Source organism: Leucopleurus acutus (assembly GCF_964270905.1).
Source record: "Leucopleurus acutus genome assembly, chromosome: 15".
NCBI lineage: Eukaryota > Metazoa > Chordata > Mammalia > Artiodactyla > Delphinidae > Leucopleurus > Leucopleurus acutus.
The window spans coordinates 66,841,850-66,858,725 of NC_139157.1; the positions used below are offsets into that span (position 1 = coordinate 66,841,850).

The 16,876-nt window shown below is 43.6% G+C and overlaps 1 protein-coding gene across 4 annotated transcripts in view; it reads right to left on the bottom strand.

Moving 5' to 3' along the window:
• The window catches only part of ANKRD6 (ankyrin repeat domain 6), a gene marked incomplete at its 3' end in the record, with an annotated part of 86,820 nt that overhangs the window by 25,842 nt on the left and 44,102 nt on the right, over positions 1 to 16,876 (bottom strand). For 3 of the 4 annotated variants that reach the window (XM_082855260.1, XM_082855258.1, XM_082855257.1), the window contains 4 exons: positions 12,435 to 12,539; positions 10,971 to 11,105; positions 10,477 to 10,662; positions 9,865 to 10,017 (listed from right to left, as the gene is read on the bottom strand). In XM_082855260.1, the coding sequence (XP_082711386.1) occupies positions 9,865 to 10,017; positions 10,477 to 10,662; positions 10,971 to 11,105; positions 12,435 to 12,539 (579 nt within the window). The remainder of the gene's footprint in view (positions 1 to 9,864; positions 10,018 to 10,476; positions 10,663 to 10,970; positions 11,106 to 12,434; positions 12,540 to 16,876) is intronic. The other variant, XM_082855259.1, reaches the window with a different exon arrangement.

Below are 16,876 nucleotides of genomic sequence, written 5' to 3' on the forward strand. Positions count from 1 at the left end.
AGAACAGTATGGAGGTTCCTTAAAAAACTACAAATAGAACTACCATATGACCCAGCAATCCCACTACTGGGCATATACCCTGAGAAAAACATAATTCAAAAAGAGTCATGTACCAAAATGTTCATCGCAGCTCTATTTACAATAGCCCAGAGATGGAAACGACCTAAGTGTCCATCATCGCATAAATAGATAAAGAAGACGTGGCACATATATACAATGGAATAGTACTCAGCCATAAAAAGAAACGAAATTGAGCTATTTGTAATGAGGTGGATGGACCTAGAGTCTGTCACACAGAGTAAAGTTAAGTCAGAAAGAGAAAGACAAATGCCATATGCTAACACATATATAGGGAATTTAAGGGGAAAAAAATGTCATAGAGAACCTAGGGGCAAGATAGGAATAAAGACAGACCTACTAGAGAACGGACGTGAGGATATGGGGAGGGGGAAGAGTAAGCTGTGACAAAGTGACAGAGTGGCATGGACATATATACACCACCAAACGTAAAATAGATAGCTAGTGGGAAGCAGCCGCGTAGCACAGGGAGATCAGCTCGGTGCTTTGTGGCCACCTAGAGGGTTGGGATAGGGAGGGTGGGAGGGAGGGAGACGCAAGAGGGAAGAGATATGGGAACGTATGTATATGTATAACTGATTCACTTTGTTATAAAGCAGAAACTAACACACCGTTATAAAGCAATCATACTCCAATAAAGAGGTTAAAAAAAAAAAAACGGAAAAAGGAGAAGTAACAACTGATATTGCAGAAATACACACAGGATCACGAGAGATTACAAGCAACTCTATGCCAATAAAATGGACAACCTGGAAGAAATGGACAAATTCTTAGAAATGCACAACCTGCCAAGACTGAATCAGGGAGAAATAGAAAATATGAACAGCCCGATCACAAGCACTGAATTTGAAACTGTGATTAAAAATCTTCCTAACAAACAAAAGCCCAGGACCAGATGGCTTCACAGGCGAATTCTATCAAACATTTCGGGAAGAGTTAACACCTATCCTTCTCAAACTCTTCCAAAACATAGCAGAGGGAGGAACACTCCCAAACTCCTTCTACGAGGCCACCATCACCCTGATACCAAAACCAGACAAAGATGTCACAAAGCAAGGAAACTACAGGCCAATATCACTGATAAACATAGATGCAAAACTCCTCAACAAACTACCAGCAAACAGAATCCAGCAGCACATTAAAAGGATCATACACCATGATCCAGTGGGGTTTATTCCAGGAATGCAAGGATTCTTCAACAGACGCAAATCAATCAATGTCATACACCATACTAACAACCTCAAGGAGAAAAGCCATACGCTCACGTCAACAGATGCAGAGAAAGCTTTCGACAAAATTCAACACCCATTTATGATAAAAACCCTGCAGAAGGCAGGCACAGAGGGAACTCTCCTCAACATAATAAAGGCCATATATGACAAAACCACAGCCAACATCGTCCTCAGTGGTGAAAACCTGAAACCATTTCCACTAAGATCAGGAGCAAGTAAAGGTTGCCCACTCTCACCACTCTTATTCAACATAGTTTTGGAAGTTTTAGCCACAGCAATCAGAAGAGAATTAAAAGGAATCCAAATCGGAAAAGAAGAAGTAAAGCTGTCACTGTTTGCACATGACACGATACTATACATAGAGAATCCTAAAGATGCTCCCAGAAGACTACTAGAGCTAATCAATGAATTTGGTAAAGTAGCAGGATACAAAATTAATGCACAGAAATCTCTGGCATTCCTATACACTGATGATGAAAAACCTGAAAGTGAAATCAAGAAAACACTCCCATTTACCACTACAACAAAAAGAATAAAATATCTAGGAATAAACCTACCTAAGGAGACGAAAGACCTGTATGCAGAAAATTATAAGACACTGGTGAAAGAAATTAAAGATGGTACAAACAGATGGAGAGATATACCATGTTCTTGGATTGGAAGAATCAACATTGTGAAAATGACTCTACTACCCAAAGCAATCTACAGATGCAATGCAATCCCTATCAGACTACCACCGGCATTTGTCACAGAACTAGAACAAAAAAATCTCACAATTTGTATGGAAACACAAAAGACCCCGAATAGCCAAAGCAATCTTGAGAAAGAAACACGGAGCTGGAGGAATCAGGCTCCCTGACTTCCGACTATACTACAAGGCTACAGTAATCGAGACAGTATGGTACTGGCACAAAACCAGAAATATAGATCAAAGGAACAGCATAGAAGGCCCAGAGATAAACCCACGCACATATGGCCACCTTACCTTTGATAAAGGAGGCAGGAATGTACAGTGGAGAAAGGACAGCCTCTTCAATAAATGGTGCTGGGAAAACTGGACAGGTACAGGTACAAGTATGAGATTAGATCACTCCCTAACACCATACACAAAAATAAGCTCAAAATGGATTAAAGACCCACATGTAAGGCCAGAAACTATCAAACTCTTAGAGGAAACCATAGGCAGAACACTCTATGACATAAATCACAGCAAGATCCTTTTTGACCCACCTCCTAGAGAAATGGAAATAAAAACAAAAATAAACAAATACGACCTAATGAAACCTCAAAGCTTTTGCAGAGCAAAGGAAACCATAAACAAGACCAAAAGACAACCCTCAGAACGGGAGAAAGTATTTTCACATGAAGCAACTGACAAAGGATTAATCTCCAAAATTTACAAGCAGCTCATGCAGCTCAATAACAAAAGAACAAACGACCCAATCCAAAAATGGGCAGAAGACCTAAATAGACATTTCTCCAAAGAAGATATACAGACTGCCAACAAACACATGAAAGGATGCTCAACATCATTAATCAGTAGAGAAATGCAACTCAAAACTGCAATGAGGTAGCATCTCACACCAGTCAGAAGGGCCACCATCCAAAAATCTAGAAACAATAAATGCTGGAGAGGGTGTGGAGAAAAGGGAACCCTCTTGCACTCCTGCTGGGAATGTGAATCGGTACAGCCACTATGGAGAACAGTATGGAGGTTCCTTAAAAAACTACAAATAGAACTACCATATGACCCAGCAATCCCACTACTGGGCATATACCCTGAGAAAAACATAATTCAAAAAGAGTCATGTACCAAAATGTTCATCGCAGCTCTATTTACAATAGCCCAGAGATGGAAACGACCTAAGTGTCCATCAACAGATGAATGGATAAAGAAGACGTGGCACATATATAGAATGGAATATTACTCAGCCATAAAAAGAAACGAAATTGAGTTATTTGTAGTGAGGTGAATGGCCCTAGAGTCTGTCATACAGCATGAAGTCAGAAAGAGAAAAACAAATACTGTATGGTAACACATATATATGGAATCTAAGAGGAAAAAAAAAAGGTCATGAAGTACCTAGGGGTAACATGGAATGAAGACACAGACGTACTGAAGAATGGACTTGAGGATATGGGGAGGGCAAAAGGTAAGCTGTGACAAGGTTAGAGAGTGACATGGACATATATACACTACCAAACGTAAAATAGATTGCTAGTGGGAAGCAGCCACATAGCACATGGAGATCAGCTCGGTGGTTTGTGACTACCTATAGGGGTGGCATAGGGAGGGTGGCAGGAAGGGAGATGCAAGAGGAAAGAGATATAGTAATTTATGTATATGCATAAGTGATTCACTTTGTTATAAAGCAGAAACTAACACACAATTGTAAGGCAATAATACTCCAATAAAGATGTTTAAAAAGAAAAAGAAAGAATCTGCCTGCCAATTCAGGGCACACGGGTTCGAGCCCTGGTCCGGAAGATCCCACATGCTGCGGAGCAACTAAGCCTGTGCGCCACAACTACTAAGCCTGTGCTCTAGAGCCCATGCTCCGCAACAAAGAATAACCCCTGCTCGCCACAACTAGAGAAAGTGTGCGTGCAGCAATGGAGACACAGCCATAAATAAAAAATAGTAAAAAAAAAAAAAAAAAAAAAGAAAAACATTTTCGGAGAAATGAGAAAATCTGAATATGGATGGATATTATGCAATTAGTGTTAATTTTCTCTGATATGAAAATGGTACTGTTAGGAAGGACAAAATCCTCATTCTTAGTCAATGTGCTGTGGAGTACTTAGAGTGAGGGGTCAGGACAGTCTATGGCTAAATCTCAAACAGTTCAGCAAGAGAACAAAAAGTGTGTGAGAGAGACAAAGCAAACGTGGCAACATAGTAACGACTGGTTGAACCTAGGCGAAGAGTGAACAAGCAAGCTATCATTTCAACTTTTCTGTATGTATGCTCCCTTTCAAAATAATGGTGGGAAAATAAAACAAGACAGACATTGTTATATTACTTTAGTGAACAGTGGGAAACGGGTGTAAAGCACACAGACATAAAAAGACTGGAAGAAAATAAACCCAAATATTAATAGTGCTTTCTCATCATAATGGGCTCATAGGTGATTTTATTTTCCTTCCTAGTTTTCATATTTTTAAAAAATGCTCCATAATGGGTATATGTTATTTTTATAATCAGAAGTAATTTAAACATGCTCCTAAAAAATGTTAAGTCAATGCCTTTAAAGGAGTCACACATCATCTGAAAGATGGCGGAGTAGAAGGACTTGCTCGCACTCCCCCTTGCAAGAGCACCAGAATCACAACTAACTGCAGAACAATCATCAACAGGAAAACACCGGCACTTACCAAAAAGATACCCCACATCCAAAGACAAAGGAGAAGCAACAATGAGACAGTAGGAGGGGCGCAATCACAATAAAATCAAATCCCATAACTGCTGGGTGGGTGACTCACTAACTGGAGAACACTTAGACCACAGAAGTCCACCCACTGGAGTGAAGGTTCTGAGCCCCACGTCAGGCTTCCCAACCTGGGGGTCTGGCAATGGGAGGAGGAATTCCTAGAGAATCACACTTTGAAAGCTAGTGGGGTTTAACTGCAGGACTCTGAAAAGACTGGGGGGAAACAGAGACTCCACTCTTGCAGGGCACACACAAAGTAGTGTGTGCATCAGGACCCAGGGTAAGGAGCAGTGACCACATAGGAGACTGAACCAGACCTAACCTGCTAGTGTTGGAAGGTGTCCTGCAGAGGCGGGGGGTACCTGTGGCTCACTACAGGGACAAGGACACTGGCAGCAGAAGTTCTGGGAAGTACTCCTTGGTGTGAGCCCTCCCAGAGTCCGCCATTAGCCCCACCAAAGAGCCCGGGTAGGCTCCAGTGTTGGGTCGCCTCAGGCCAAACAACCAACAGGGAGGGTACCCAAACCTACTCATCAGCAGACAAGTGGATTAAAGTTTTACTGAGCTCTGCCCATCAGAGTAACACCCAGCTCTACCCACCACCAGTCCCTCCCATCAGGAAACTTGCACAAGCCTCTTAGATAGCCTCATCCACCAGAGGGCAGACAGAAGCAAGAAGAACTACAATCCTGCAGCCTGTGGGGGAAAAACCACATTCATAGACAGACAGACAAGATGTAGAGTTAGGGCTATGTATCAGATGAAGGAACAAGATAGAACCCCAGAAAAACACGTAAATGAAGTGGAGATAGGCAACCTTCCAGAAAAAGAAAACAGAATAATTATAAGGAAGATGATCCAGGACCTCGGAAAAAGAATGGAGGCAAAGATCAAGAAGATACAAGAAATGTTTAACAGAGATGAACAATACAATAACTGAAATGAAAAATACACGAGAAGGAATCAATAGCAGAAGAACTGAGGCAGAAGAACATATAAGTGACCTGGAAGACAGAATGCTGGAATTCACTGCTGAACAGAATAAAGAAAAAAGAATGAAAAGAAATGAAGACAGCCTAAGGGACCTCTGTGACCACATTAAACACAACAACATTCACATTATAGAGGTCCCAGAAGGAGAAGAGACAGAGAGAAAGGACCCGAGAAAACATTTGAAGAGATTATAGTCAAAAACTTCCCTAACGTGGGAAAGGAAATAGCCACCCAAGTCCGGGAAGCACAGAGAGTCCCATACAGGATAAACCCAAGGAGAAACACGCCGAGACACATAGTAATCCAACTGGCAAAAATTAAAGACAAAGAAAAATTATTGAAAGCAGCAAAGGAAAAATGACAAATAACATACAAGGGAAGTCCCATAAGGTTAACAGCTGATTTCTCAGCAGAAACTCTACAAGCCTGAAGGGAGTGGCCTGACATATTTAAAGGGATGAAAGGGAAAAAACTACAACCAAGATTACTCTATCCAGAAAGCATCTCATTCAGATTCAACGGAAAAATCAAAAGTGTTACAAACAAGCAGAAGCTAAAAGAATTCAGCACCACCAAACCAGGTCTACAACAAATGCTAAAGGAATTTCTCTAAGTGGGAAACACAAGAGAAGAAAAGGACCTACAAAAACAAACCGAAAACAATTAAGAAAATGGTCATAGGAACATACATATGGATAATTACCTTAAACGTGAATGGATTAAATGCTCCAACCAAAAGACACAGGCTCGCTGAATGGATACAAAAACAAGACCCATATATGTGCTGTCTACAAGAGACCCCCTCAGACCTAGGGACACATACAGACTGAAAGCGAGGGGATGGAAAAAGATATTCCATGGATATGGAAATCAAAAGAAAGCTGGAGTAGCAATACTTATGACAGATAAAATAAACACTAACATAAAGAATGTTACAAGAGACAAGGAAGGACACTACATAATGAGCAAGGGATCAATCCAAGAAGAAGATATAACAGTTACAAATATATATGCACCAAACACAGGAACACCTCGATACATAAGGCAACTGCTAAGAGCTATAAAAGAGGAAATCAACAGTAACACAATAATAGTGGGGGACTTTAACACCTCACTTACACCAATGGACAGATCATCCAAACAGAAAATTAATAAGGAAACACAAGCTTTAAATGACACAAGAGACCAGATAGATTTAATTGATATTTATAGGACATTCCGTCCAAAGACAGCAGATTACACTTTCTTCTCAAGTGCGTACGGAATATTCTCCAGGATAGATCTCATCTAGGGTCACAAATCAAGCCTCAGTAAATTTAAGAAAACTGAAATCATATCAAGCATCTTTTCTGATCACAACGTTCTGAGATTAGTATCAATTACAGGGACAAAAACATAAAAAACACAAACACATGGATGCTAAACAATATGTTACTAAATAACCAACGGATCACTGAAGAACTCAAAGAGGAAATAAAAAAATACCTAGAGACAAATGACAATGAAAACACTATGATCCAAAACCTATGGGATGCAGCAAAAGCAGTTTTAAGAAGAAGTTTATAGCAATACAAGCCTACCTCAAAAAACAAGAAAAATCTCAAATAAACAATCTAACCTTACACCTAAAGGAACTAGAGAAAGAAGAACAAACAAAACCCAAAGTTAGCAGAAGGAAAGAAATCATAAAGATCAGATCAGAAATAAATGAAACAGAAACAAAGAAAACAATAGCAAAGATCAATAAAACTAAAAGCTGGTTCTTTGAGAAGATGAACATAATTGATAATCCATTAGCCAGACTCATCAAGAAAAAGGAGAGGACTCAAATCAAAATTAGAAATGAAAAAGGAGCAGTTACAACAGACACCGCACAAATACAAAGCATCCTAAGAGACTACTACAAGCAACTCTATGCCAATAAAATGGACAACCTGGAAGAAATGGACAAATTCTTAGAAAGACAAACCTTCCAAGACTAAACCAGGAAGAAATAGAAAATATGAACAGACCAATTACATGAAATTTAAACTGTGAGTAAAAATCTTTCAACAAACAAAAGTCCAGGTCCAGATGGCTTCACAGGTGAATTCTATCACAAATTTAAAGGAGAGCTACAAGCACCCATCCTTCTCAAACTCTTCCAAATATTTGCAGAGGAAGAAACACTCCCAAACTCATTCTATGAAGCCATCATCACTCTGATACCAAAACCAGACAAAAATACAAAAAAAAAAAATTACAGACCAATATCACTGATGAATATAGATGCAAAAATCCTCAACAAAACACTAGCAAACAGAATCCAACAACCCATTAAAAGGATCATACACCATGATCAAGTGGGATTTATCCCAGGGATGCAAGGATTCTCCAATATATGCAAATCAATCAATGTGATACACCATATTAACAAACTGAAGAAGAAAAACCATAAGATCATCTCAATAGATGCAGAAAAAGCTTTTGACAAAATTCAATACCCATTTATGACAAAAACTCTACAGAAAGTGTGGAGACACAAAACACCCCGAAGAGCCAAAGCGTTCTCGAGGGAAAAAAAGGGAGCTGGAGGAATCAGACTCCCTCACTTCAGACTATACTACAAAGATACAGTAATCAAGACAATGTGGTACTGGCACAAAAACAGAAATATAGATCAATGGAACAGGATAGAAAGCCCAAAGATAAACCCATGCACCTATGGTCAACTAATCTATGACGAGGGAGGCAAGGATATACAATGGAAAAAAGACAGTCTCTTCAATAAGTGGTGCTGGGAAAACTGGACAGCTACATGTAAAAGAATGGAATTAGAACACTCCCTAACACCATACACAAAAATAAGCTCAAAATGGATTAAAGACCTAAATGTAAGGCCAGATACTATAAAATTCTTAGAGGAAAACATAGGCAGAACACTCTATGACATAAATCACTGCAAGATCCTTTTGACCCACCTCCTAGAGTAATGGAAATAATAACAAAAATAAACAAATGGGACCTAATGAAACTTAAAAGCTTTTGCACAGCAAAGGAAACTACAAACAAGATGAAAAGACAACCCTCAGAATGGGAGAAAATATTTGCAAACAAAACAACTAACAACGGATTAATCTCCAAAATATACAAGCAGCTCATGCAGCTCAATATCAAAAAAACAAACAACCCAATCCAAAAATGGGCAGAAGACCTAAATAGACATTTCTCCAAAGAAGATATACAGACTGCCAACAAACACATGAAAGGATGCTCAACATCACTAGAGAAATGCAAATCCAAACTACAATGAGGTATCACCTCACACCGGTCAGAATGGCCATCCTCAAAAAATCTAGAAACAATAAATGCTGGAGAGGGTGTGGAGAAAAGGGAACCCTCTTGCACTACTGCTGGGAATGTGAATCGGTACAGCCACTATGGAGAACAGTATGGAGGTTCCTTAAAAAACTGAAAATAGAATTACCATATGACCCAGCAATCCCACTACTGGGCATATACCCAGAGAAAACCATAATTCAAAAAGACACATGCACCCCAATGTTCATTGCAGCACTGTTTATAATAGCCAGGACATGGATGCAACCTAGATGACCATCGACAGACGAATGGATAAAGAAGATGTGGTGCATATATACAATGGAATATTACTCAGCCATAAAAAGGAACGAAATTGGGTCATTTGTAGCGACGTGGATGGATCTAGAGACTGTCATACAGAGTGAAGTACATCAGAAAGAAAAACAAATATCGTATATTAACGCATGTATGTGGAACGTAGAAAAATGGTACAGATGAACCAGTTTGCAGGGCAGAAATAGAGACACAGATGTAGAGAAAAAAACGTATGGACACAAAGGGGGGAAAGCGGCAGGAGGGTGGGGTCGTGGTGGGATGAATTGGGAGATTGGGATTGATGTGTATACACTAATATGTATAAAATAAGTAACTAATAAGAATCTGTTGTATAAACAAATAAAATTAGGAAAAAAAAAGAAATCACAGGTCTCTTTCCCTGACAGCCTGCCCGACATGCTCAGGGCAGAGTCTGCAGAACAGAAAGGTGTGCTGAGGTCTGATTTCATTTTCTGCCAGGACACCACGCCACGAGAAGGATGGCAACCGCTTACTTGGTGGTGGGTCTTATTCTCCATGTGCCCCAGCTTCGTGTTCATCTTATCCTGAACCGACACCAGCTCTGCTTTGATCTCCTCCACAGTTGCCTCCAACTGATTCTCCAGCTTGTTGATCAGGGGTTCACATCGACAGCCATTTATTGGGGCCTAAGAGGGAAGCCAAAAAGCAATCAATCCAAGTCGTTCGTTCCTTCTGAGAATATGTGTCTGTCAGTACACCAGGGGACCACACGTGATGGAGGAGACTCATCCCTGTGGTAACTTTGGACTGACAGGCCAAGCCTTGGCTCCGTAGACGTTAAGAAGATTCAGAGAGTGTAACATACGGTCCCAGCCCTCAAGCTGCTTTTATCTACTATCCGGCCTCAAGATTATCTATGCAGTACCTAAGGATGGTGCAGAGAGCTTTGTAACATCCCTGTGCTCTCCAGGCCTACGTGGCAGGAGGGTACTGCACAGTTTAGGTGGAGAGGGCCAGCTGGCTTATCTTCAAAGCTCATGCCTTCTGTAGTCACCGCTGAAAGTGGACATTACCCCTAGCAACAGGGTTACACAGACACCTCGCTTACAGCCTACAGTCCTGCCCTGACAGGGCCCGGCAGGTACCTGCATCACTTTGCCGTCCTTGCCCCGGTACAGCGTGTAGAGCTGGTACGCTCTGAACTCGTGGGGGGCACCTGGGGGTGAACAGCGATGTCTGGGCCTCTTTTTAGGGTGACTGTGAGTGTGAGAGCTCTTCTGCTGTCCAGGCTGCTGGTCTGCTGGTGGGGTGGGGTCAGAAAACGCTGACGCCTGTGGGAGAGAAGGCGACAGCCACCCTGAGCGCCGTGACATCTGCGAGCCTGATGCCCAGCCGGTGGCTCCCGTCCAGCCCGCCTTGCTAGTCTCTCAGCGTTCTACGCCAGGTACGTGTCAGAAGAGTTGTACCAGCATGCTTACCTTGTGTCCACAGCCGGCCAGGGCCGAGTTCTGTGCTCTGGCTGCAAACCAGCAAGCAAGGCAACTGCAGTGGCTTTTTAGCTGCTGGGCATGACGCTACCCCAGGGCCCTCCGCCAGCCCTCCTCCCAGCCCTCTTGGCAGCTCTCACGTGCCTCCTGACCTTGGGCCTTGACTTTTTCTGCCTGTTGTCCTTTGCTCTGGGCTCCGGGGAGGCAGACAGGAAATCTTCTCTGGACTCTTCTTTTCTGGGTACAGCCTGTTCACTGCTATGGGTGTCTCCTGCTGAGACACTTCCCTACAGAGGAAAAGAAGCCCAGAAACCTCTTCTACTTGATCCCCCAGCCTTTTTCAATAACGGCATAAAATTTCCCAGCCTCCATCCACTAAAGGATCCCTGGGAATCTTTTCCAATGACAAATTTCAGACATAGGAAGCACTGCTTGGTGGATTTAACTGAACACCTCTGCTTTTCCTGGTGAGTTGACTGTTTGGTTTTTCATTTATTAGGTGCCAAACTAGATATTGCCTTGGGTCTAACTCTATGTTCTGCAACTTTAGGAACGTAGTACACACAAAACACCTCAGCATTAGAGATTTTTTGGTCTTTTACATTTCAACAAAAAGACAACGCCACTCATTCTTTGATCTTGGACCCTCACAATTCACAGAGGAGAGTGAGAACCTTCAGAAATGAAAAAAAAAATCAAATTTCTGGTCCTTGTGAGAACTTTTACAAGTTAATATGTACAATTCACACACAGGAACCAATGCGAGTTACAATGCCTTAACCCTGGAAACTGGTAAGATTTTCTAACAGAGAGAAAAACAAATAGTTGGTATAAAATTTTATGTGCCAGAAGTTGTCTCTATATCCTAGTCTTCTTCCCGGGAGAGTTGAAAGGCATGGTTCACTCCAGGGCTGCTGTGCACAGCTGTGCAAGCTGTTCACTGCACAAAGGCACCTAGCCGAGGGCATGAGTGGGGCTGAGGGAGCTGAAGTCCACCTTGGGCTCTATTCACCATACGTGCCCTGTGCTAGGCTGGTCTGCCCAGAAGGCATCTTTTTCTAATTTGCACAGAGGAGCCGTATGGGCTAGCACAGCCTCTGTTCACTCCCTAAGCAGAAGGAGAGGCAACAAGCTACGCCACTGGTCCTCCAACTGTAGTCCACATTGGAATCACCTGGAGAGCTTGTTCAAACAGATTGCTGGGCCCTACCCCAGAGTTTCTGATCCAGTGGGTTTGGGGTGAGGCCGCCAAATTTGCATTTCTACCAAGGCTCCAGGTGACAAGTGGATCCACATTTTGAAAACCTCTGCTCTACATGATGAAGGGTGCGGTGCCAGAGAGGCTGTGCTGTCCACATGGAAGCGACAAGGCCACGGATGCACAGGGCTCGCAAATACAGCTACACAGGGTGCTGGAAAAGACGGGCGGCATGGGAGTACACGGCCTGAAATCGTGGAGAGGAGAAGACAAGAGGCCAGAAGGAAAGACGGACAAGATCTGAAGGACCCCGAGGAAAGGAGAGACAGAGGAGGGCCCGGCAGCCGCCAGACGGGCCCGGAGGAGGCAGGGAGACAGTTTCCCACCCTGGAAGTGGGCGGGAGGGCTACCCCCCCACCTTGCTTTGTGCCACATCATCTCTTGGCACAGACTGAGCTCTCCTCTCTTCCTTGAGCCTCTCTCTCTTTTTCCTCAGGCTTCGCCCACGACTGAAGCGCAAGACCTGAAGGAGGCAAGAGGCATCGTTACAAACCACTGGTGTGCGCGGACCTAATGGAGCCTCCAGCCGAGCAGCGGGCGGGGGGAGGGGGGGAACCAGGCGTTCACATCAAACAAGCGCCTCTAGACCACCCACTATGCCTCCTACATCCTGTGCTGGGCGCTTAGGGTCCCAGAGACGGCAGGACATCATTCCTGACCTTGAGCTCAGAGTCTAGGACAGCAACACTAACAGGCACTTAGTGATGGGCCAGGGCATCCACGTAGGTGTGAGCAGGCCGTGCATGGCTCAGCTCCAGGGAGCATGGTTCACATAGACTAGGATGTGAACGGTGTCCCCTGGAGTTGTGCGACACAGCAGCCCTGTGCCAGGCACGGTCTATCTTGGGACACTGGACCTGATGTAGCCCATCAGATTTTCTCTTGGCCAAACTGTATCCAAGTCATACTCAAACATAACTTTAATTCAAGCCTAACTGAGATGTACCTGTGAGCCATGGTACCAACCACGGGGCAGGAGTCTCTTCCCCTAAAAGAAGGCTGTGGTCTGCCCCTTCGAGGGCAGAGAGGTGGAATGGACACAGGCAAGTACACGTGGGACCCCACAGGCCCAGAGGGGCCCAGCAGCAGCTAGCTGGGGATCTTCAGGCAAGTGATTTGACCTCTCTGTGCTCTGTCTTCTCAACGTGAGAATGGGGAGCTGCCGGAATTAACCGAGACAACGTAGGTGGCCGGCGCGCCTTGGACCAGTGGTCCCTGGGGGTGTGTCCACCTGCCTGGGGGCCTTAGAGTGCTCAGCTGGAAGAGATGGTTAATCACGGAGTGCAGACCTGTGCGCTGGTGGAAAACTGCAATCCCTGGCTCAGGTCCACACCCTTCTCCTCCAGACTCCCTACTCCTAGTTCCAGGGTTCACCCCCCTTAAAAAACCCAAGGGGGTCCAGACGGTGAAAGCACTTTCAAGGCCACACTATCTTTCTGCAATAAAACAATATTCCACTGTCTTCTTATACAGACAGATAAGGGCTCTCTGAAGTTCAGCCTAGTGTTTTGCATCTCAATGTCAGACTTCCTTCTTGTGTTCATTAAATTCAAGTGACACATTAGAGGACAAAAAAATCCTCCACGGGCAGTGGGTACCTCCTAAATGGAGAATTCCTGACAATACCTGCCTGCAGCTGAACCGGATTTTTAAATTATATACTCATCCCCTAAAGCCAGCAGTTCTGGAAGTGTCCAGGGACCCGAGTCCGTGAGGTTAAGATTATTTTCATAATATTACAACAACATTGGCATTTTTCATGCTCATTCTCTCATGAGTGTACTGTGGTGTTTGCCAGAAGCAACGTCAGTGACATTACAATAGACTGCAGGCAGCAATAAAAGATGTCAGAATTCTAAGTAAGACAGTAAGGACGTGAGCAAACAATGTCAAACAATGCTACTCTTCTCATTTTTGTTTTGAAAAAGTTCTTTTTCACAAAATGATGCTATTTATGTTGCTACAAAATGGACTTATTTTTAAATGAATACCTTTAATATTTCTAAATTTTATTTTCAAATACGGTAATTATTGATAGATATAAACTCCCATAAACAGAGCTCTTTATGGGCCTCCGTAATATTTAAGGAAGTAAAAGGGTCCTTAGACCAAAAAGGTCTGAGAACCAATGTCCTCAGCTAAATTTTAGACTCAGAAGTCGAGTCTGATGAAGGGAAGTAAGGCCCGTTGCTCATCTGCTTTATAGACACTTAGAACAGGACACAGCTCCAGAATCAGCCTGAAATTCACTTTCCAAAGCATTTGTGAACCACATCAATCAAAAATAAGAAGTAACACTCACTTCACCCAAACACAAAATAATCAGAAAAATTCCATGTTATTGGCCAATGAAAACAACTCTGCATGGCTCACAGCCTTTCTCAGGCCATCCACCAAATGTACCATCATCAATCTTTCCCACTTCACAGAAATCAGGAAATATTGATCTTAAGGCCTCGGAAAGAAGTATCCTCTTAGTACTGCTGTGAACCATCGAAATCCATGGTCAACTAAGGGGCCAAGGCAAGGGGATTTCTCGTTTCAGACAAGACCATTTCTATAACCGCAGATCGACAGGACAGTATGCATGCAATTTTACGCATATTCCAAAGCTTTTTCTTTGCACTGAAAATAAGGGTTAGTATGTACAATTATGTAAAAAAACAAAAACTTTAAAAATATCCTATTTATTTGCTATTCAATATGGGTGTGGAAAAACTAGCTTAAGTCATTTTTTTTTTTAATGGAAATGCTAAAGGAGAACCACACAGGAAAATAGTCCACAAGACAGCTTTATCCCTGGGAATCGAGATTCCTGGGCTCTGGAAGATAAATGACAGGCAGGTTAAAGGCACATCAATCCTCGTGTGCCGGGGGACCCTCCATCCCACAAGACTTGATGATCCTCACGTGGCTGAGCACGGAGCTAGCTGTCCATCAAACTGCTAGGCACTGAAATGCCAGGTAACTAACGGATTCTGACACTTATATAGCACCCTGTCCTTTTTTTTTTTTGCGGTACATGGGCCTCTCACTGTTGTGGCCTCTCCCATTACGGAGCACAGGCTCTGGACACGCAGGCTCAGCGGCCATGGCTCACGGGCCCAGCCGCTCCGCGGCATGTGGGATCTTCCCGGACCGGGGCACGAACCCGTGTCCCCTGCATCGCCAGGCAGACTCTCAACCACTGCGCCACCAGGGAAGCCCCCCGATCGTGTCCCTTTTGATCTGCAAGAGACTAGCTTTTTTTTTTTTTTAATCAGGATTCCCAAAGGTGATTCTGCTGAGGATTTGTTTGCAAACAGCTAGGCAGAGGTGGAGCCTTCTTCCAAAGGAGCACCCGACTCACACCTGTCAGGAGCTCTGTGGATTTCCAGAGCCCACTGAGAAGGACCTTCTCCACAGGCAAGAGAGGGATTGATTTTGCAAGAGACAAAAATCTTAACCATTTCCAGAAACTGCTAGTTATATCAGGCATGTTTTTAAAACTTAAATGGAATCAAGGCCGTGCAGAACCCCAGGCTGGCTGGGATTGGGCCATGGTGCAGCAGGCTGGAGTCCGGACTCTCCCTCTGGCTCCCTAAGACTTTGTCTTCCTGCAGCATTAGCCAGAATAAGGTGGAAAACCAATCAGTGTTTGCTGTAAGGTAAGAGACTAGCTCTAACTGGGAAATAACCTAAATGTCTAACATTAAGGAAATGGTTTAACAAGATACTGAACAGCAACCAAAGAAAGAATATTATGCTTCCACTGTGATAAATAACTGTAAAGACTACAGAACAGTTTCCTATTACACTTAGGATAAAGGGCATAATACCAAAGAGTATACACATTGTGGACACAACTATATAAAAATTATGTGTCTGTGGAAGGTACTATAAACAGTTATTTCAGGGTACTAAAATTATAAATAGCTTATAAATCATCACTATTAAATTTCTTTGTGACTTAGATCGTTTCAACCTCAACTAAGATATCAGTCATCTTCTTAAATTGAATGATGGCCAATATACCATTATTTAATAAAAAATGAGAAAACTATACTGCCTCTAGTAGACATTTACGGCTTTGTCTGCCCAGATGGATGCCTCATCCCACCTCTGTCTGGGAAATACTTCTCTTCTAACCACGTGGTCAAACGGATGCCACCATCTTCCTAAAGCACCTCTGCCCCACCTGTTCCAGGCATTTGCCCCAAGCTCGCCAATCATGATCTTCTCCTACGATGTTTTACCGTTTTTATTTATTTTTGGCCATGCCGCACTCCACGTGGGATCTTAGTTCCCTGACCAGGGATTGAACCCACGCCCCCTGCATTGGAAGCACTGAGTTTTAAGCCGCTGGACCACCAGGGAAGTCCCTCCTATGACTTTTTTTTTTTTTTTTTTTTTGCGGTATGCGGGTCTCTCACTGTTGTGGCCTCTCCCGTTGCGGAGCACAGGCTCCGGACACGCAGGCCCAGTGGCCATGGCTCACGGGCCCAGCTGCTCCGCGGCACGTGGGACCTTCCTGGACCGGGGCACGAACCCGTGTCCCCTGCATCGGCAGGCGGACTCTCAACCACTGCGCCACCAGGGAAGCCCCCTCCTATGACATTTTAAACTGGAACTTTTCCCTGGCTGGGAAATTATGATGCAGGAAACTGGTTGTGACAATGATCCAGCCACAGAGAGGAAATGATGCCCATGTATGAGAACAGCCTGCTGGGCCTGAGATCTCTGGTTCCAGGTATCCTGGAGGCTCATGTGGATTCCTACATTTCCTGCTGCCTGGACAGTAAGCCCATCTGTCCCCTTCTT